This window comes from Hemiscyllium ocellatum, chromosome 43 (assembly GCF_020745735.1).
Source record: "Hemiscyllium ocellatum isolate sHemOce1 chromosome 43, sHemOce1.pat.X.cur, whole genome shotgun sequence".
Taxonomy (NCBI): Eukaryota; Metazoa; Chordata; class Chondrichthyes; order Orectolobiformes; family Hemiscylliidae; genus Hemiscyllium; species Hemiscyllium ocellatum.
Window position 1 is genome coordinate 20,115,210 of NC_083443.1, and position 23,789 is coordinate 20,138,998.

At 38.2% G+C, this 23,789-nt stretch overlaps 1 protein-coding gene across 3 annotated transcripts in view; it reads right to left on the reverse strand.

Annotated features, from left to right (window-relative positions):
- The window catches only part of adka (adenosine kinase a), a 275,680-nt gene that overhangs the window by 20,463 nt on the left and 231,428 nt on the right, over window positions 1-23,789 (reverse strand). For all 3 annotated transcript variants that reach the window (XM_060854345.1, XM_060854347.1, XM_060854346.1), the window contains exon 9: window positions 23,202-23,316. In XM_060854345.1, coding sequence (XP_060710328.1) covers window positions 23,202-23,316 — 115 coding nt within the window. The remainder of the gene's footprint in view (window positions 1-23,201; window positions 23,317-23,789) is intronic.

Sequence of the window (23,789 nt, forward strand, 5' to 3'; positions counted from 1 at the left end):
ACACATTCATCTAGAAGCCATCTATCAACCCCCTCAGAAAATGAACAGGAAATGACATCACCACAAAACCTCAGGAACCCCATCCAGGAGAAAGATATAAATAGAAAGCAGGAGACAACAGATTCGCTTCACTTGAAGGTCACCACTGATGATGTTACCTAGCCAGGTAATGAAACGTCTGGATATCAAGCCTACAGATCAGCGAGCAAACCTACACCCTAAACCTCAACCTGAGCTACAAACCTTCATAAACCTTTCAAAAACTAATATCCTTACATACTGACGAGAAAATATACCATTTTGATTGGGACAACACATCTATCCTTGGATAAGTCAAATAGAGACACATAGAACATAAGCACTAGGAGCAGGAGTAGGTTCCAGCCCTTCAATCCCGCTCCATTCAATAATAGCATGGCTGATCTTTTAGTGTACTCCAATCCACCTACCTGTGCTCTCACCGTATCCCTGAATTCCTTTATTGTTCATAAAAAAATCTACCTAAGCTTTAAAAGAATTTACTGAAGTAGCATCAACCACTTCACTGGGCAAGGAATTCCATAGATTTACAACCCTCTGGGTGAAGAAGTTCTTTCTCAATTCAGTCCTAAATCTGCGTCTTCTAATCTTGAGGCTATGCCCTCTTGTCTTAGTTTCACCTGCCAATTGGAAACATCCTCTCTACTTCCAATATATCCCTTTCCTCCATAACTTCATATATTTCTATAAGATCCCCCCCTCATTCTTCTGAATTCCAAAGAGTATAATCCCAGTCTATTCAGTCTCTCCTCATAAACTAACCCCTTCAACTCTGGAATCAACCTAGTGAACCTCCTCTGCATTCCCTCCGATTTTAGTACATCCTTTCTCAAGTAAGGAGACCCAAAACTATAGACAGTACTCCAGGAGTGGCCTCACCAGTACCTTGTAAAACTGCAACATTACCTCTCTGCTTTTAAACTCACTTCCTTTAGCAATTCAGGGCAAAATTCCATTTGCCTTCCTAATTACCCATTGCACCTACAGACCAACCCTCAGTTATTCATGCACAAGGACACTCAGGTCCCTCTGCATAGCAGCATGCTGCAACTTTTCAACCATTCAAGTAATAATCCTTTTTACTGTTATTCCTACCAAAATGGATGACTTCACATTTATTAACATCGTATTTCATTTGCCAGACCTTTGTCCACTCACTTAAAGTATCTATGTTCCTCTGCAAAGTTTCCATCTTCTGGACACTTTGTCTGCCACTCACCTGTAAACTTTGATACACTACATGTAGTCCCCAATTCCAAATCATCCACATAAATTGTGAATAATTGCACGCCCAACACCGATCCCTGAGGCACACCATTAGTCACTGATTGCCAGTCAGAATAACTTATTTTTCCCCACTCTTTGCTTCCTGATGGTCAACCAATCCTTTATCCTAATACTTTACCTGTAATGCCACAGATCCTTATCTTACGTAGCAGCCTCTTATGCAGCAACTTGTTGAAGGCGTTTTGGAAATCTAGGTACACCACATCCACTGGGTCTCCACCTTGCTCACAATGTCTTCACAGAATTCCAATAGATTTGTTAAGCATGACCTGCCCTTCATGAACCCATGCTGCATCTGCCCAACGGGACAATTTCTATCAAGATGCCCGGCTAATTCCTCCTTGATAACAGACTGAAGTATCTTACCCTCTCCAGAGGTTAAGTTAACTGGTCTATAATTCCCCACCTTTTGTGTCCCTCCCTTTGGAAAACAGCAAATACGTAACGTTTAAATGCAATGTTTAAAATCTGCTCAGACTGCCCCTGAGTCCAGTGAATTTTGGAAAATTACCACCCGTGCACTTGCTATTTCTCCAGCCATCTTGTTTAGTACCCCGGGATGCATTCCATCTGACCCAGGAGACTTATCTATCCTTAGGTGCATTAGCTTGCCCAACACTACCTCTTCCATAATAATGATTATTTCCAGGTCCTCAATTATCTTACATCTCTTTGTCAGTTACTGGCATAGTATTAGTGTCCTCCACTGTGAAGAATGAAACAAAACTGTTCAATGCCTCGGCCATTTCATCATATCCCATAACTAGATACCCCTTCTCATCCTTAGAAGGACCAACGTTTACTTTTGGTCTCTCTCTTTCATTTATTTATTTATAGAAACCTTTGCTATCTGTCTTTATATTCTGTACTAGGTTTTTCTCATGTTCTACCTTACTTTTCTTTATAGCTGTATTTGTGGCTTTCTGCTGACCTTTAAAGTTTTCCCAATCTTTTAGTTTCATGCTGTTTTTGGCCACTTTGTATGCCTTCTTTTAATTTGATTGCCTCCCTTATTTCCTTAGACACCCATGGCAGACTAACCCTTTTCTTACAGTCCTTCATTTTCACTGGAATATACTTTTACTGAGCACTTTGGAAAATTGTCTTAAAGTCCTCCACTTCTCGTCAATTGTCTCACCATAAAGTCTTTGTTTCCAGGCTACTTTAGCCAAGTACTCCCTCATTCTATTGTAGTCTCCCTTGTTTAAGCACAGGACCCTGGTATTGGATTTTATCTTCACACTCTCCATCTGTATTCTAAATTCAACCATACTGTGATTATTCCTTCCAAGAGGATCCCTAACTGAGGTCATTACTCATTCCTGTCTCATTACACGGGACCAGATCTAGGATAGCTTGCTCCCTTGTCAGTTCCATTACATATTGTTCAAGAAAACTATCATTATCCTCAACAAACCCCTCCTCAAGGCTACCCTACCTGAGCAGGTTTAACCAATCTACATGTAGATTAAAATGCCCCTTGATAATTGCCGTACCATTTTTACAGGCAATAGTTATATCTTTGTTTATTGCCCGCCCTAATATAATATTATTATTTGGTGCACTATAGATTAAGACCTATCAGTGACTTTTTCTTCTTAGAATTTCTAATTTCCACCCAAATGGATTCAACCTTATCCCCCAAAGAACCTATATCATCTCTCAGCACTGCGCTGATGTCGTCCTTGAATATCAAAGCTACACCACCTACCTTACCTTCCTGTCCTTCCGAATAGTCTGGTACCCCTGGATATTTAACTCCCAGTCGTGACCATCCTGTAACCATATTTCTGTAATGGCTACCAAATCGTATTTATTCACGATGATTTGTGCCACTAACTCATCAACCTTGTTAAAATGCTATGAGCATTCATGTAGAGTGCCTTTATGCTAGTTTTCTTATCCTCATGATTTCTAATATCTCTAGTAATATCTCCCGAGTTATCCTTCCTGTTTCCTTCTTTCATAATCTGCCTTGAACTTAAACCCTCCTGCACACATACTAACCTGCTGCTTACCTTTTAAATTATCATAATTCCTGTCATTTCCCTTGTCCTCTCGCCCCCGATTCACTAATTTAAAGTCCAAGTGACCACCTTATTTATCTTTTTGGCTAGAACACTGGTTCCAGATTGGTTCAGGTGGAGACCGTCCCATCGTTACAATTCCCCATGAAATGGAACCCTTCTTTCCCACACCACTCCCTTAACAACGTGATTACTTCTCTAATTTTCCTATTCCAAAACTGATGCCAATTCCCCACAAAATGGAACCCATTTTTCCCATACTACCCCCTAAGCCATGTGTTTACTTCCCTAATTTTCTTATCCCTAAACCAATTTGCATGTGGCTCGGGTAGTAAATCAGAGATTATGGCCCTTGAGGACCTGTTCTTTAATTTCATTCCTAGTGGTTGATAATTCCCGAACAGGTCCTCCATCCTAGCCTTGCCTATGTTCTTAGGCCCAACACAGAGGGGGTACACGTATGGAATGAGCTGCCAGAAGAAGTGGTGGAGGCTGGTTGCAACATTTAAAAGGCATTTGGATGGGTATATGAATAGGAAGGGCTTGGAGGGATATGGGCCAGGTGCTGGCAGGTGGGACTAGACTGGGTTGGGATATCTGGTTGGCATGGACGGGTTGGACTGAAGGGTTTGTTTCCATGCTGTATATCTCTATGACTCCCACTCCAATATCCTTTCAAGCCAGTCAGAGATGTCCTGCACCGGGCAGGCAACACACCATGTGGGACTCCTGATCCAGTTTGCAAAGGATACTGCCTATCCCCCTAATTACAGAACCTCCTGTAAGGACCACTCGTCTTTTTGCTCCCCCTTCTTGAATGGCCTTCTACACCATAGTGTCGTGGTCAGCTGATTCATCCTCCCCACAGCTCTTTTCCTTATCCACACAGGTAGCAAGTATCTCATACCTTTGGATAAGGTCAAAAGCTGATACTCCTCTATTCCTGAATTCAAGATCCCCATGAGAATTCCTCAGCACGGGAATTCCTAGAAGCATGGCATTCCAACTGAACTCTATCAACAAACACATCGATTTGTACCTCATCTATTATCCTCTGAGAAAAAGAACCAGAAATCACAACATCAACCCAAAGAAACCTAAACACAAATAGAAAGCGGAACATAATATCAGCTCTTCACCAAAGGCTTTCTGACGATGTTACCGAGTTTGGTGACGAAACATCGGAAACCGAGCTTTCCACCTCATCAAGCAAATTCGCAACCAGAATCTCAACCTGAGCTACAAATCTTTTCAAATCTCGCTAACTTCTCCATTTGGAAGTGCTACCAGAAATATAAAGACATGACTGAGACTGTTCAACTGTCTATCTACAGTTTCCTTGTCTGAATGTGCCCTATAAAATGCAACACTGATTCTAGGACAGAGCCCTCTGAATATTTATCAACCTCTATATCAATGAAGCTTTAGAAATTATTGCAATGCATTATCAATCCACTTTTAAACATATGAAAATGGAATTGAAGGGTTACATTGCTGCCCCTAGTCTCCACTGTACCTAACTTCTGAGATTGATTCCACAGATACAGTTCATGTAACTATTTATCAAAGTAGGGAGGTAGTAAACAGGGAATTACAGGCCAGTTAACTTGACGTTAGGAAGAGCAAAAATGTTAGGATCAATTATTTGAGATGATTCAACGTGGTATTTGGAAAATGATGATTAGGTAGCATTAGCAAAGTTTTAAGAAAAACAATATGTTCAAGAAATCAATCAGGGGCAACCATTGGTACAGTACTTGGATTTTCAAAAGATATTTGAAAAAAATTGCAACATAAGAAGTTATGACACAAGATTAAGGCTCATTGGATTAGAGCAAATACAATCAGTACACAAACAGAAAACAGTATAACTATTTGAACCAAATGGTATGTTGCAAAAACCAATGCCTGACCTCAGCTATTTGTGATCTATATGCCCTATTGATACAAATTTAGGTGGCAAATAAGCTTTGAGGACACCACAAAGAGACTGAAAAGGAGACACAGATATATGAAGAATGTGCAAGATTGAAATTATCCACTTCAGTAGAAAAATGTTTTGAACCTTGATCAGATGGGCCAATAGGCCAAGGAGGGCAGATGGAGTTTAATTTAGATAAATGTCAGGTGTTACATTTTAAGGCAAACCAGGGCTGGACTTATACAGTCAATGGTAGGGCCCTGGTGAGTGTTGCTGAACAAAGAGATCTAGGTTTGTAGGTGCATAGTTCCTTGAAAGTGGAGTCACAGGTAGACAGGGTGACGAAGATGGTGTTTGGCATGGTTGCCTTCATTAGTCAGAATGTTGAGCAAAGGAGTTGGGACATCATGTTGTGGCAGTATAGCTCTTTGTGATGCCATTTGTTCAGGACTGCATAGTTTTGAAAACATTTATAAGGATGCTGCTGGGACTGGAGGGTTAAAGTTATAGACAGAGGCTGAATAGGCTGGGGCTTTTATTCTCTGGAGCACTGGAAGTTGAAAGGTGACTTTATAGATATTAATAAGATTATGAGAGGCAAGGATAGGGTGATTAGCCAAGGACTTTTTCCAAGTTTGCGGGGGGAGGTCCAAAACTAGGTGACATGGATTTAAAGTGAGAGGGAAACATTTAAAAAGGGATATTAAGGGCAACATTTTCACACAGAGGGCCACATGTCTATGGAATGAGCTGCCAGAGGAAGTGGTGGAGGCGAGTACAATTACAATCAAAAGGCAGCTGGATGGGTATATAAATAGAAAGGGGTGAGATGGATATGGGCTAAATCCTAGCAAATAGGACTTAGTCAGATTGGGATGTCTGCTCAGCGCAGATGAGTTGTACCAAAGGGTCTGTTTCGGTGCTGCATGACTCTGACTCTAATAGAAAATGGAAAGGAAAAATGGTATTAAAATGATGACAAATTAGTAAACATTTTCATGTAATGGGATTCAGATGTCTTCATATGAAAATTACAATGGTAATATGCTGATAGTATTAATATGACAGAGTGAAAATAAAATGAGGTGGAAATGCTCCTGAGTGAGCATTCTGTTTTGATGAAGGTTCTTTGACCTGAATAATACTTTGTTTCTACCTCTATGTATACTGCCTGACCTGTTAAGCATTTTCATTTCAGACTTCCAATATCTTAGGTACATTGGTTTAGTATTAGGCAAATAATGCGTTAATGTTGACACAAAGTGACCAGAACATAATAGTTAAATCTTATTGGAAGTATAAAGGGACTTAGTGAGACCACATGTGGAGCTTTTAATTCCTGACCTCAAGATCCACTTGCCTGAGAGGGAGTGAAATAAAGGTTCAGTCCAGTAATTGGGACAAGAATGAGGGCAGATTAAATAGATAATGTGTACTAAAACTTAAAAGAATGACAGGTGATCTCACCAAAGTATAGAATATTCTTAAACAGTTTGACAGGGTAGATGTTTCCCCAGTCAGACAGCCGAGAATGATAAGTCATAGTTCTAGGACAAAGACTAACCAGACTGAGGATTAAGATTGAGATGAGATTTTCTTTTTCTACAGAAAGAGTTGAGCCACTGGAATTCTCTTCCCAAAAGGCAATGGATGTTTCAGTCAGTGAGTACATTCAAAGCAAAAACTAATAGATTTTTGGACATCAAGGGAATTCATGTGTATGGGAATAGAGCAGGGGAGTGCAGCTGAGGGAGAAGGCCAGCTATTGGCTGCCTTACTGAATGGTACAGCAGTCTCAAAGCACTGTATGGCCTACTTCTGCTCCTTGTTTTTATGTTTTTGTGTGTTCAGTTATCTGGAATTCAGGTATGCTTGTTGATTAATTGTGGAAAATTAGTGCACAATCCCATGACCATGAAGCATAATCAATGATTACCTACAGATAGATTAAACTTGCAACTGGAACATTTCTTTTGTTGAAAAAAAGGCGATACAGTCAGAAGATGACTGTAGATGCAAATACAGTGACTGTCTGGAGCTGGATTCTGGAGTGCACACCTGCACAGAGTCAAGGAAACTTTTTTAAAAAGGCTGAAAGGGAAAATATAATGAAAATCTAACTACACTATATGCTTTTCAGCAGGAGGCCATCTCTTGCAGGCATGTTTATGTTTTAGTCTTTCAGAAACATATACAAAATGGGGTTTAAAAGTGAGCTTCAAGTCTGGTCTGTACGTACATGTGACTTGAGGCTCTATAAGGTCACACCTTTGTGAACAGCCATTAAACACCCCTGCTGTGCTGGTAAGTAAAGGGAAAAGTCTATTTCAATCAACTTGCAAAGCCAAAAATCATCAAATCTGTTGTAGAATAATTAATGCCAATACCGCACTGAAACAGCTACAATGTTCTACTATCTGTTCTTCATGAATGATGAAAGACTAATCTGTACATTTTTGTTTTAACGTTTTTGGGGGCTAATTTCTTATTCCTACCTTGTGTGTGCATTTGTTGTGTTATTTCTTCTCAGGATTAGTAACGACTAAATTTTCTTTTATTAACTCAAAGTCTGGTTAAATTGATTCTGTTTAAAACAAAGTCCTTTGGTCTGGGAGAAAGGTATCCACAAAGGAATAAATTCTTTTTAAATTCATCTTGTATGCCCAACTGAAGGAGCAGGTGAAGAATGATTTGGTGCCTGTTCACCCTTCAGCACCCTGGAGCTTATTGACTTTGGGTATTCCATCCAGAATTGCCACAAAGTAGAAATCTCACCCAGAAGCTGGTCATATCAAGAAGTATAAAATATAACCAGAAATGCTATTCTAATGGTGGCCTTGACCAGAAGAGGACTGCATTTCAAAACCAAGGAAATTAATGGTTCAGTTCCATAGTACCTTGGTCAGACCCCATCTGGAATACTGCGTTTCGGTTACCTGAGGAAAGATACATGTGTCTTTGAATTACATATCAAATATTCCTTGAGGTAACTGAATGCAATACTCCACATAGGTTTTTAGCAAGGTTCAATGAAATGAAAATATCTTTTCTGTTTTGAATGGCGAACCTCTCAAGATAAAGAACAGCAATGTAGTAGCCATTGAAAGCATGCTCAGTAGCTCTAACTTTTTATGACTGAAGTACAATGATCCCTAATTCTCAGTTAACTGAAAATATAATCTGAGAGATTTCAGAACCAGATTTAAGTTCATTTTCATTTTCATATTGGAAGTACAAGCAGTTCATTTTAAAATGTTCAGTAGTTTGGTGAATAGCAGTATTACGAAGGATTATTTACACATTGTGTCAGGGGACAAGGTTTGGAACCTTGCTACCAAGCATGAGATTTCACAGCTGGGGCACAAGCATGTAGGGATTTCATACCTGGCTGCAAAAGCACAAAAGGACATATATGATACAAAAGGATAAAATCACTAGGTTTCGAGTTAACAGCAGTGCAACCAACTGCATTTGAACAGAGAACTTTGTGATTCCATTTTTGCCATTGTGTTTTTCTCAAAGGATTCATTTCAAATGAATTTCAGCAAACAATGCCTTGAACTTGCCAGGACATGCAAGTTAAGTTGTAAATGACAACAGGAACAGAAATAGGATTAGGAGGTCTGATTTAAAATTGTCCCAGTGTCATAGCAGACACACATCAGGGCCACAGCTGGTACTCAGACTGCAGAATACCTGTGCAGTAGCAAAGGAAAGCAACAATTCTTGTTTGTCAAGCAACACAAAAATGCTTTATCTTACTCCCTCTATTGTGATTACAAAACAGGCAATTAAATGAAAATGTTCACATATGTACAGAACCTGAGCAATCTCCCCAAATTGGCCACAATTCAAAATCAAAATTATACATATATTTGTGAAAAAGGTACAGAAATCGTTCAATCTGTTGCCATATAGTTTGATTTGGTTAGACTGTACAGGATTTCTCACTGGACAACTTTCTCACATTGCCAGTCAGTAGGGGGACATGATTCCTCAGAATAGGGGGGAGAATTGAAATCAGAACATGAATCAAATTGCACTATACTTGCATGTTTAATCATCAGTTAAGGCACAAGATAGGTGCACACGTTGAGAAGCTGACTGTACACCTTGCCCATCACAATATAGGACAGAAGCCAAAGATGAAAAACACAATAAACATAAGTGGACTTGCAGTGTATGGTTTTAATGCTTAATGATGCATAATACCCTGGATAGCTCTTACAACATCACGTAGTGTTCCGCAGGCTGCTTCCACTGACATGATTAACAATAAAAATAAGGAAACAGCTGTGTCAAGATGTGTGACACCGCTTCCGGATATACAACTATTAGAGAGAAAGCATTTTGCTTGGACTGTAAAAAAAAAGTGTTCTGGATCTATCTTATTTGCAGGTTAACTGGTTAAAATTATACACTATAAACATAATCTCCTTTTTATAGTTAATAAGCATCTTTTTCTCTTAGTAACAGAGCCTACCTAAATTTTCTTATACCGGCAAAAAGAACCTGTTCATGATAACCTGATTCCTCTATCATTAATATTGAAATAACTTCTATATCCTCACATGGTGCTTGCATTTCATAATGCAATCTTCACTTAAAAATGCATCCTGTATTAGAATGTAGTTTTCTCTACTTTTAATCTCAGGAAACATAATTTCCCACAGGACATGAACTCCTTCCAGGTATCTGGGAGTAAAGTTTGAGCTAAATATGACTAAGAACAATGTCCAACACTGATTCATGGTTGATCACTGTAACCAATTCGTTTTGGTCTAAGCAAAGTAAATAAGACCATAAGACATAGGAGTGGAAGTAAGGCCATTCAATCATGGCTGATGGGCATTTCAACTCCACTTACCCGCATTCTCCCCGTAGCCCTTAATTCCTCGTGACATCAAGAATCTATCAATCTCTGCCTTGAAGACATTCAGCGTCCCGGCCTCCACTGCACTCTGCGGCAATGAATTCCACAGGCCCACCACTCTCTGGCTGAAGAAATGTCTCCGCATTTCTGTTCTGAATTGACCCCTTCTAATTTTAAGGCTGTTTCCACAGGTCCTAGTCTCCTCGCCTAACGGAAACAATTTCCTAGCGTCCACCCTTTCCAAGCCATGTATTATCTTGTAAGTTTCCCCTTAATCTTCTAAACTCTAATGAATACAATCCCAGGATCCTCAGCCGTTCCTCGTATGTTAGACCAACCATTCCAGGGATCATCTATGTGAATCTCCGCTGGACACTCTCCAGTGCCAGTATGTCCTTCCTGAGGTGTGGGGACTAAAACTGGACACGGTACTCCAAATGGGGCCTAACCAGAGCTTTATAAAGTCTCAGTAGCACAACGGTGCTTTTATATTCCAACCCACTTGAGATAAGTGACAACATTGCATCCACTTTCTTAATCACGGACTCAACCTGCATGTTTACCTTTAGAGAATCCTCGACTAGCACTCCCAGATCCCTTTGTACTTTGGCTTTTCGAATTTTCTCACTGTTTAGAAAGTAGTCTATGCTTTTATTCTTTTTGCCAAAGTGCAAGACCTCGCATTTGCTCATGTTGAAATATATATATGTAACTTGTCTTCTGCATTAGATTTTCAAAAATATTATGATACTTTTGTGCATTCAAAAGGAGTTAATTTAACTGTAATTCAGTAATTATTTGGACTAGCTTTAGAAATTAACTGCTTGCGATCTAATGGCACAGTCAAGGCAAAAATATTTTCATCCTACTTCATAATACTTTTGTCTTAAACAGAGAATCGAAGCAAACGCAAAAAACACACCATATTTTCATTACTTTGCTATGGAATAGAGATATGCATGAAGTCATATCTGCTGTCTAGGTGATCTGAAGTTTACTATGAACAAATCCCAACTCCAAACATTCAACCAATGACTTCACTTGGTATTAGAAAAATCACAAGCAATTAACTTAACCTCATATGTAAGTTCAAGTCAATGAATGGAAAAAAATGTAATAAATGTGTTTTCACGAGAAACAAAAATCAGAAATAATATGGCAGCTGGCAAAACAATGCTGTCCCCAACAAATTGCCAATAATAAGATGTTTAAGTGGTAAAATATTAATTAGCAGTAGCAAACAGACGTGAGGTTTTACAGGATGTTGGTGAGACTGCTTCTGGAGTATTGTATGCAGTTTTGGTTGCACTGTTATTGGAAGGATATTATTAAACTGGAGAGGGTTCACAAAAGATTAACCAGGATGTTGCTGAAAACGGAGGGTTTGAGATATAAAAATAGCCTGAAAAGGCTGGGAAGTTTTTCACTGAAACATAGAAGGTTGAGGGGTAACCTTAGAGGTTTAAGGCGGTCACGAGAGGCATCGTAGGGAAATGACAAGTGTCTTTTCCTTACGATGAGGGAGTTCAAGACTAGGGGGCATATTTTTAAGGTGAGAGAAGATAGATTTAAAAAGGAAATGAGGGTTTTTTTAAGAAACAGAGTGCTTTGTGTGTGTAATGAACTGCCAGAGGAAGTAGTGGATGCAGGTACAGTTACAACATTTAAAAGACATTTGGGTAAGTTCATGAATATGAAAGGTTGAGTGATATGGACCAAAAGCAGGCAGGTGGGACTAGTTTAGTTTGGGAGCATGGTCAGTGTGAACTGGACCGATGGTTCTGTTTCTGTGCTGTATGACTCTATGACTAGCCTCTCTTGCGGGTCATAGGGAATAGCTACAACATATCTCCGTGAAGCGGCAGGTATTTTGTTAAATCCTCTCAGTGGAATTTTATGCCATCGTTCTATTATATTTCGGATTTCAAAATAACATGAGAGAAGGAATGCTCAAACTATATTTATGCATTCAAAACAAATGTCAATATAAACTAGACACAAGCAGTTTACAAGTGCACCAGTGTGGCTTTATTTTAAGAACAAAATGAGATTAAACTGCCTTCTTAGTTTTGCCTTGAATGCTGGTCAACTCAAAACATGACTTCATTTCTCAAATCAAGCTGTGCAGTTAATCTGCATTACCAGTTCATTACCAGCAACTGGGTTCAGCAATGTTTGTACATAGATGTATACGTTGTGTAAGAGCGAAAATATACTTTTACATTATAACTGGGAAAAGTTTCCATGCAAAATAACCTATTATAATTAATAGCCAGGAAACTACACCCAACATGTTTTGCAGCTCAAAGTCTTTGCACGTACATATCAAAAGCATCCATATTTCACCAATACAAAGGCCATACATTTAGACTTAAAGGACTCGCAATACAATGGGCCTGTTAGCATTTCCATATTACTCACTACCCGGATTACTTCAACATCAATGTCCATTCTGGTCTATAACATTAAATTTTCTAATATGACTAATTGATTCAGTCAAAGATCAATATCAGTACTCAATTCCTACTTTTCTTTTGCCAGCTTAGGTCCAGAAAATGGAACATTACATGGTTTCTCAATCCACTAATTTCCCCTTAACCATTCCTGTTGCATGAAATCCTCAAGGTCAATACCTCCCTATGGCATTAAAAAATCTCTTGTCCTTTTATTTTATGCTTTTGAGTTTCACAAGAAACCTTAAAAAACATTTGTTAACTGCCTTTTCTAGTTTGAGATTCAAAGCAAAAGTTTAGGAAAATCAAGTATACTCTTCTGCATTCAGTACTTTACCGGAGTTATTTGGAGAAGTACTGGAATTGTAGCAGTACTTTATACAATGGGATTTTTAAAAATGTAATAGGAATTAAATTTGAACTGTGCTATTATTTATTGTTCTCTCTAGATATTGCTATTGTAAAGAACTTTTAAAATACGTTCAGACAATGTTTCATTTTAACTCTTGTCACTTATAGGCAACTGCAATCCTTTTATTACACTTCAAATAGCATTCCAGACAACAAAGAAAAATCAAATGGAATTACTGCTATTAAGTATACAAAGAAGCTTCCTATGCAGCCAAATATGGGGAAACTGGCAACCAGAAAATTCTTAAATCTTGTAACATTTCAAGCAAACAACTACAACATTTATTTCCTATAAAGACTAATTCTGGCTATGATCCAACAGAATAATAGAATCTTCATTTTGAGCAATCAGGTGACCTTACCAATTTTTCAGTGTTGTGAGTGATACACAGGATTATGCCTAAATTATTGGTATTAATTACTGCTGATTGGTCCCGAGAGACAATGTAACCATGGCTTCTTATTGTGAGTATGGCAGTAGCCCTGGAGAAAACGGGTCTGAAAATTCGCTTTTTAATTGGTGCAAATCACCACTGAGAAAAGAACAGGATTTACCAGACATCAGTAAAATCTCGATATGCATTTTGAAAAGTCCTGTTAAGAAGCACACTCGAAGCAGTTTCAGTCAACTTCTGATCTGGAGACATTGGAAAATATAGTATATAAGGCAACAATGTGGCCTGTTGTAAATGTATCAATTCTAGGCCTTTGTTGGAGTTATGTCCTTGAATCTTACTTTCATTTATATCCTATTAAGTCCCTTTTAAAAGTACTTAACCCACTGTATAAAATTATATAATAGGCTAAAAGTGAGTTTTGAGAAGATTTGTAGCTCAGGTTGAGGTTCTGGATGTAAGTTTGCTCGCTGAGCTAGAAGATTCGTTTTGTCATCACACTATGTAACATCATCAGTGAGCCTCCAGTGAAGCACTGGTGGTATGGCCCACTTTTTTATTTATGCGTTTAGTTTTCCTTGGGTTGGTGATGTCATTTCCTGTTCTTTTTCTCAGGTGGTAGTAAATGGGATCCAAATCAATGTGTTTGTTGAGAGTTCCAGTTAGAGTGCCATGCTTCAAGGAATTCTTGCGCTGTCTCTGTTTGGCTTGTCCTTCGATGGATGTGTTGTCCCAGTCAAAGTGGCTTTTGAGACATGACCCACTCTCACTGGTATCTTTACATACAGATGAGGAAGGACACTAATTTGACTGGGACAACACATGCATCCTAGGACAAACCGAACAGAGAGATGCGCAAGCACTCCTAAAAGCATGGCACTCCAACCAAAACTCTATCAACAAACACATTGAATTGGATACCATTTACAATCCCCTGAGAAAAATAACAGGAAATAACATCATCACAGGAAATGACATCAACAATCCCAGGAAACCGAAACACATTTAAAAAAGCAGGCCATATCACCAGTGCTTCACCGGAGGCTCACTGATGTTCCTAGTATGGTGATGAGACTTCTGATAACGAACCTTCCAGCTCAGTGAGCAAACTTACATCCAGAACAGGCTCAAAGCATTACATGCTCTAATTACCCCAGACATAAAAGCTTCAATTTTCTCTTTGTTGGGCATTAATTGCAATGTATTGATTTTGCAGATTATAGAAAGAAAGATATAGTTGAGTAAAATGGTGAACCATACAGTGTTCATGATGTGTTGTGAACAAGCTTAGAATGACACTTTTAATGTGGATAGAAGGTACTTTATGCATATAGAATTGGAGGAAGCACCATGATGGACTTTCAGAAAGAAACTGACAACTCAATAAATATTTCAGGAAGTACAGCGAAATTGATAGAAACATTAAAATACAAAAAACAGGAGGAGTAGACCATTTGAATGAAAACGTCCACATAGTCATTCAACATGATCATGGCTGATTTTTGATCTTAATGTCATGCTCCCATTCTCTCCCAAGACCCCTTGATACTTTTAGCATTGAGAAATCTACTTCTTTCTTAAATATAGTGACTTTGCCTCTACAGCCTTCTTTGGTAGAGATTTCCACAGATTCACCATTGTAAAGCTCACTTTTTTTTGGATTGTGGAGTGAAAACGGGAAAAGATACCAACGAGACAATGATTAGAGATATTTGCACTTTTACTGGAACTACTGGAGGAGTGAGGCACTGAGTTGTATAGACAATGTTACTTTGTCCTGAAGCATTGGCATAAAAACAACATTGTCACATCAGCAAAGAACTAAAAGGAATTAGAAGAAACTAAAAGAAAAAAGGTCATCGATTCCTGTGGTCTGGTTAGATGAAATTAAACTGACTTCTGCTGATCAGTTTTCTTTTTCCACCTTTTAAGATCAACATTTTGCCTGTCTTTGTGGGTATTTGACTGTATATGAGAGAGGCGAGCTAAAGGGATGGAACTTAAGTTATAAAGAGTTAAGTCAATAATGTTTTTTTTCTGCCATTGGTTAAAAATAATCTGTTGGCAACAAATAGTTTTTTTTTCTGGTAAGTAGAGAAATCTGATGAACATTTTCTTTCCATGTGTCAGGAAGCTAAATTCAGGATTTCAGGTAGTTTGATGCAACTTAAAAAAAACTTCTGTGATGGATTGGGAAAAGGCAGGGATTATTTTACAGTGACTTAGCCCAGTAAGTTGAGATTCCTACCCCAGTAGTAATTTCTCATCATGACCTCATTTACTGCCACCCCAACTCACCCATTTCCTCAGGAAACATAATTGCTGCATCCAATCTTTCCAACCCTAGTGTTTTTAGTTAGGATCCTCGCTCCTTCTTCTAAACCCCATGAATATTGACCCAGTCGACCCAATCTCTCCTCATATGACAAATCTGCTATCCTAGGTAGTAGTCTGATGAATCTTTGTTGTAATCCTTCTATGGCAAGCATTTATTTTCTTTCGTAAGGAGATCAAAACTGCATACAATATTCCATATGTGGTATCACCAAGGCACTGTACAGCTGAAGCAAAGCTTCCTTATTGCTTCACTCGAAGTCTCTTGCTATGAAGGACAGCATAGCATTTGGCTTCCTCATTGCTTGCTCATGAAATACAAAATTACAACTAGGGTAACTAGGGTTCAACAGTACTTGTGATAGATCTGGTGAGACACATAGTGTTTTAAATATATATACATAAACGTGTATCTCCTCATTACTGTCATTATTCATTTTGGAGATATGTAGGTAATAGGGATACAAATGGTATTTTTAATGGTTCTCATCAATTGTGATGCTTTCCTGGTGGACATAGCTCAATACTGAGTCTTACAAAATGTACCTGAAAATCTTCTGAGCTCAACTGTCTTGAGAAATTAGAAAACATTTACAAAAGGTCTTTTTTGAAAGTGGGCCAAGTTTAGCCCTTCCAAAACTGTATTGGTAGGCACTTGGAGATAAGTGGATGAAAATGCGCCGTTTAGAGTCATAGAGATATACAGCTTGGAAACAGACCCTTCGGTTCAACCCGTCCATGCCGACCAGATATCCCAACCCAATCTAGTCCCACCTGCCAGCACCCAGCCCATATCCCTCCAAACCCGTCACATTCATATCCCCATCCAAATGCCTTTTAAATGTTGCAATTGTACTAGCCTCCACCACTTCCTCTGTCAGCTCATTTCATACACGTACCACCCTCTGCATGAAAAAGTTGCCCCTTAGGTCTCTTTTAGATCTTTCCTCTCTCACCATAAACCTATACCCTCTAGTTCTGGACTTCCCGACCCCAGGGAAAAGACTTTGTGTATTTACCCTATCCATGCCCCTCATAATTTTGTAAACCTCTATAAGGTCACCCCTCAACTTCTGATGGTCCAGGGAAAACAGCCCCAGCCTGTCCAGCCTCTCCCTACCGCTCAAATCCTCCAGCCCTGGCAACATCCTTGTAAATCTTTTCTGAGCCCTTTCATGTTTCACAACATCTTTCCAATAGGAAAGAGACAAGAATTGCATGCAATATTCCAACAGTGGCCTTCCCAACTCCTGTATTAATACTCTGACCAATAAAGGAAAGCATACCAAATGCCTTTTTCACTATCCTATCTACCTGCAAGTCCACTTTCAAGGAGCTATGAAACTGCACTCCAAGGTCTTTGTTCCCTAGGACCTTACCATTAAGTGTATAAGTCCTGCTAAGATTTGCTTTCCCAAAATGCAGCACCTCGCATTTATCTGAATTAAACTCCATCTGGAGTTTAGGAAGAGTAGTAACAAAGTAAATGATATGTGTTCACCCTTGCCAGCTGTGAGATTGTTCTGGACAGATTATGCTACCTTTTAATTTGATTTTTAAAATTTGGAACTTCTTGTATGACTTACATTCGTTGATATATTCTCCTTGCAGATTCAATACCGCAACTACTCCAGAACAAAAGCTTGAACTTTTCCCAAAACTAAAGCTTTAGGTAGCATGCAGCTTAATATCTTTGGCTCCTGACATTCCTTTACATTGTGTCCTTTGGAAATCAAGTTTTTTTCCAGATCCTTAAGCAGTACTGATTGCCAGATAATCTTGGTTTCAGTCAGACTGCCATTTTTGATTCATAGCTTTCATTATATATCTGTACAATGGTAACAGGTTCACCAGCTTGACCAAGACCTAAAAATATCTGCTGGATAATGGTACTGAAGCTGCGCAATGAAGCATAAAAAAAATTTCAGGTCATTTTTCTGTAAAACTGAGCAAGATTGGTGAAATAGACATAATTGAAGACAACAGAAAAAGATTTCCTAATTTTTCCAAACGTTTAACTGTATTTGTTTGCAGAATTGCAGCAAAATTTCAATTGTATTGGGTGGAAATGCAATCCTGTGGAACATGCTTGTGAAACGTTATTTCCATTAAAACAAATTCCGAGTTTATATTTCACTGAATTGAGGTTACTCATTATGATACAATTATACTTCTGCATATTATCTATGATATTATTCCTTTTGCTAGGGGGACTGTGGTATTTTTCTATTATTAATCCCATCCTCCACTTGATTGTTGACTCAAATTTCAATTATTATCTGCTCTCAGGAACTTGCCAAGCTCTTATTTTGAAGGAAAATGAAATTCAAGCTACCTCAAAAAAGTAAGCCATGAGATTTCAGCAATGAGATAAGGGAATTTAAACTCAAAAGGGATATACACATAAAACAGACTAGACTAAACAAACTCAAGAGGATAAATCGCCATGATCTGGATGGATTGTATCCATACATTTTAAAAGTGTCTGGGGAAAAGTGGCAAATATTTAACAATTAATTGAAAAGAAGGAAGAAACTGATAAATGAAAAGTAAATATGAAATTAACCAGCAAGAAACAAACACTTGACAGAAAAATTATAGGGAAGGTTGTGACTGGTTGGGGAACTTGTACAAGAGAACCATTTTAGAATGTTACAGAAGAAGCTGGACATTTAGGATAAAGATGATGAGGATTTCTTTCCATTTTGGAATCCTCTATCCAAGACAACTGTGTAGGTTCAGTCATTGAGCACATTCAAGACATGTGGATGGAGTTGTGGAAATTAAAAATGTTAAACCTTATGGGGATAATGTACAGGATAATGCATTGAGGCAGATGATCAGCCAGGATCTAGCTGAATGATGGAATTGGCTTGAGGCAAAATTGCTTACTCTTGCTCCTGGTTCTTGTCCACCTTTGTAACACAGTGCAAAGTTGTATGCTTTGGTATAGAATAGGGAGGTGTCATAGACTGATGACATAAATCTATCGACATACAAATCAGGAAAGGATTGATCAATTGGGTCTCTTTTCTCTTGAAAAGAGTTTGAGGGGTAACCTAATAGTCATTGATCTTAGGCAGTCATGTTGGCCCTGAAACATTAATTCTGTTTCTCTCTCCTCAGATGCTGCCAGACCTGCTGAGTTTCACAAGCACACTGTCTTTATTTCATTTCTCCGGCATCCACAGTACATGTTTTTATCTGACAGCCCACTCCAGGTATGAGTCTCTGAAATGCTTCCAATGCACTTCCACTCTTCCTTAAATAAGACCAACATTTGATACAATACTCCAGATGTGGCCTCACCAATGTCCTGCATAGCGCAGGCATAACTCAAATCGTGTACTCAATCCTCTAACTCAATCTAAAATTTAACATTCTATCAGCTTTCTGAATTACAGCAGTCCCACCCATACCTGCAGGGATACATTCCAAGACCTACCACGGAAGCCCAAAACCACAGATAGGAGTGAACCCATTCATTTAAATGGGAAATTTACTTTCCTGGCAGCCCCCGGTCTCAGAACATTCCCTATATTTTGTTTGGGCCATGGTAAACCGTGGGTAACTGAAACTGTGATAACAATCCTGCGGATACCGCAGCCGGCCTGTACTAACTGTACCTGCAAACTAATCTCTGGAGATTTATGCAATAGGTCACAAGATCTCTTTGCATTTCACTGCTCTGCAATCTCTCGCCATTTAGATAATATGCCCATTTTGGCAGGAAGAAAATAAAAGCAATTTCATATTTTCTCACTTTATATATCATTTACCAAATCTTTGCCCATTCATTAAAATCTATATCCCTCTGCAGCGTCCTTATATCCACCTCACAACTTACTTTTCTATCTGTCCTGGAGCCATCAGCAAAGGAAACAACCATACCTTCAAACCCTTCAAGTGGTTTGTGCAAATTAGTGAAAGGACAATATGGATCCCTGTAGTATATCATCAGTTTGAATTTTGCCAACCAGAAAATGATCCTGTTTCCTGTTAGCTAGCTAATCTTCTATCCATGCCGATAAGCCACAAACTCTCATTTTCTACAGTAAGCTTTGATACTGCACCTTATCAAATATCTGCTCTCAATCAAAATACAGTGCATCTCCCAGTTCCCTTTTATTCGTTATTCTTTAAAGAATTCCAAGACTTGGTCAAACACGATTGTCCTGTTATGATATCATACATGGTACTTTTAACATCTCCCGATGGAAAATGTTTAGATGACTGATTCGTAGTTTTTCATGCTTTCTGTCTCGACTTTTTGAATAAAAGAGCTTCATTCACAATTTTTCAATCTGACTGAATTTTTCCCAAATTGTGAGAAGGAAGGAAAATCAACAGCAATGCATCAACTAGCTCCCTGCTTCTTTCGACACACAAGAATGAAGATGTTACTTTTTATTCTATCAGGAACTGTAATATCCTTTGCACCGGTGATTCCTAAATTGCAATTTCTTTCACAAACATATTATTCAATATGGCCAAGATACCCTTAGATTGGTGATGGGAAAACTGGATTTCGTTAGTGCTTTTGATCAAATAACTCCTGTTACATGTGTATAATTGAATAAATTAGGTGTATGATTTTGCCCTGTTCAATTCCTATGCAGTCAGATAACTTTTCAACACATACCATTAATGCTCATGCATGAATAATTAATATTTGGTCAAAGTACCTAATGACAAGAGGTGTGACTGCACTGTATTGCTAAGAGAGGCATGTTCGATCCTTTCTCTTGCAGAGAAGAGTTTCCACAGCAGTGCTAGAATGTCTCCCTCAGACAGTCAATTGGTAAACAGCTTGGAGTTATCCCTGAGTATATATATTTTTAAATTAGACAAAACAAGGATGAGATCGTGGGGTCAGGGCTCAAGAGACCCAGTTTTCAGTTAGTGAGGGGGTTTCTGCTCGCTGCAGTGGAACAGCTAGAGTTCACTCTACTGCATCTCCAGCATCTACAGTTCTCACTTTCATCTGCTAGTGTGAAAATACAGCACATGAGAATATACCAGTTTTGTGAAATTTCCCTGTCAAGTGTATGTTTATAAGATGCTGCCTATACTGGAACAGTTGATGATTAGTGGTTAAATCATATATTATCTTCTTAGGTATTTCAGTACAATTAAAGTTATGTCAGTTCTTTTCGTTTATATTTCAACTGTGTTCTAAGAATAAAGTGTGTTTTGTTTAAAGCCTAGAGGTAGACCAGTCATATTACATCTGGAGCACAGGGCTTTATACTTGTCTTGAAATAAACGTAAGTAAGGGTCCTTACTATACGTTGGGGGGAGTCCTAATCTGGTGCATGAAATCATATCCCAAATAAATGGTCAATATTTTCACAGAACTTGTAATACCTGGCAAACTGGGACTTTGATCCCTTTGCATTTAATGCAATTAAGTTAAAAAAATCTCTTGCAACATATGATTGAAGAAACCATAAGATTTTCATACGCTTCTCTAAATGCCCACACTTTTACAGTTAGAATGCATTTTGTGCAAATGTATGAAGTAGAAGGTAGAATTCAATCATCTAAGCGCTGTTGATTTCATTAAAATAAAAAGGTGAATAAAAGTAACCTGTATCCTTCTTGAGCCCTTGAACATACGTTTTCCTCCTATTTTACCCTTCTGAATCTGAAAACAGTCAGTTTATTGGCATGGGTTTGGGTATAGATACAACACTAAATGAGTGTACAGCAATAGCCAACTGGAAGCAGTGGGAACAAAACCAAAAAAATTCCAACCAACACAGTACAACAGCACTTCTCTCAAGGCTCCACAGCACTGAGGATGACACCTAGAAAGGGGACAAAGTGTCTGAAAACCAAATTCCCAGCTAAGTGAACATAGCCACAACAACTGCTGCCATCAGGATATTTTGGCTGTGAAAGCAGTAACAGTGTAACAGCTATTTTCTCCAAAACATCCACTTGAGATACAATTGGAAGGTGACTGGAAGCAAGAAAAAAAATGAACAAAGTTTGCAATCTCTCTTAAAAGGGTGTGGTATGAACTTCAAGAATAGAACAGAAAGTGTATTTTCATTTGTGGGGAAACCAAAAACTAGAGGGTACCAAGGTAGTCTCCAAGAAATTAAATGGGGATTTTTAAGAAAAAGTATTTTCCCAGACAGCGCTGAGAATGTGGAACTCATTATCACAGAGAATGGTTAAGGTGAATAGAATACATGTATTCAAAGGGCGGTTGGTGAAGCATATGAGGAAGAAGAGAACAGAAGATTATTATGCTAAGAGTTAAACGAGAAGGACAGGAGGAAGGTCAAATAGTGGAAAATGGGTTCGGTGGGCAAATAGACCCATTTCTGTGAAGCGTATTTCATGTAATAGTTAGTTCAACACAGCCTTTGATCAAAACTTGAGCTCGTTTGTATGGCTCACAGAAACATATCACAATAAAATATACTTCATTATGAATCACAAGTTACAATATAAAATGTAACAAATTAGTAAATGAGTTCAATGTGAAAAGAAAAAGTTAACAATTATATGTAACGCCTGTCAAATATACCACCAAAATTAATCTGATGTAGAAAAGAGTATTTGCTGTCTTGATGTCCATCAAATAACTGACATGTGCTCTACTTGAACAAATCTTGATTACTCTAATATTTAAAAATTATGTTACATGCACTTCAGCAAAAAGGCATAAATGACATTTTGTTATAGTTTAATAGTTTGGCATTGTTAAGCTATACAAAAGAAAAGCATTTTATTTCATACACATAAATCCTGCAACTTTTCCAGTGATCATTTATTAGCCATTTACACTGTAAAGCTCAGAGAACAATCAGCCTAATTAGTGGTTTAATAAGTGAGTTAGTTATGCCCTGTGTGGTTCTGTGGTGTCACTAGATGCTAAATTAAAGACAACTCTCTTCTTAGTGTGTTCATTAAACGGTTTAATGCCAGCAGGCAAGGAAGTCTGAAGTAAAATGTAAAAAAAAAATGAGTAAATTGGCATCTCTTTTGAGATTTGCCCTATGGGCCAAGCATTTTTATGTCCTTAATCATTATTAAATGACTTAACATGACACTTTGAGCCAAGAGAATGATTGCACCCCTACGCATGTATGAATTACAGACAAAATGAAGGATCATGCAGTATTAGAAAGGTGCCTTTGGGAAAAGAAAATCTCTAATTCCATTTTATTATTGACATCCATTTTGCTGTTGTGAATTAAAAAAAGATTGAAGCAATAGAGTTCCATTTCTATTCAAAAACAAAGCTTCTCCTAAGGCACTGCAATTCTTTAAACATTAATCATTTTTGCTTTTGTTACTGTGTTTGACACTGCCACATTCCTGTTTCTTTCCACTTCACATGTAATATTCTTGTGACAGGAAGTTAACCCAAAAATTGAACATTTTGCTCAGGAGCAACAAACGACAGTACATTATGGAAGCATTATTTACCACCATCAGGTTTACCTGTGGCCATAATAGTGTCTTCTTTGCCTTGTGTGAAAACTATAACACGTTGTCGCTTTTCATTCACTTTTGGCAAACTTTGTGCTTTCTTGGCAATTTCTTTAATATCTTCTGTCTATTGGCAGAAAAGCAAATTGTAATCATTTTATGCAAGCACATTTCGACTAATTTAAGAACTTAATTTGGTCTTTATATGCTATAACAGTTAGTGTACTATAAATAGATTTAATAAGAATATATACTGCATGCATACAGTTCACGATTTCATGAATTAGCAGTTCTCTTTTCATGACAAGCATATTTTAAAAGGTAATTTCTGTTGCTTGGAAAAATAGTGAATATTATTTTACCATCAAGTTGCCTGAGCAATTTATGAAATGAGATGCTGCCCAATTATCCATTTATCATAGATCATTTGCTTTTTTTCCCTAAGTATTCTTCTATTTTCCTCTTACACCACAGAATACCCACAGTGGGGAAACAGGCCATTTGGCCCAACCAGTCCACACCGATTCTCCAAAGAATATCCCACCCAGACCCATCTCCTGATCTTATCACCCTGTACTTCCTAAGGCTAATGCACCTAAC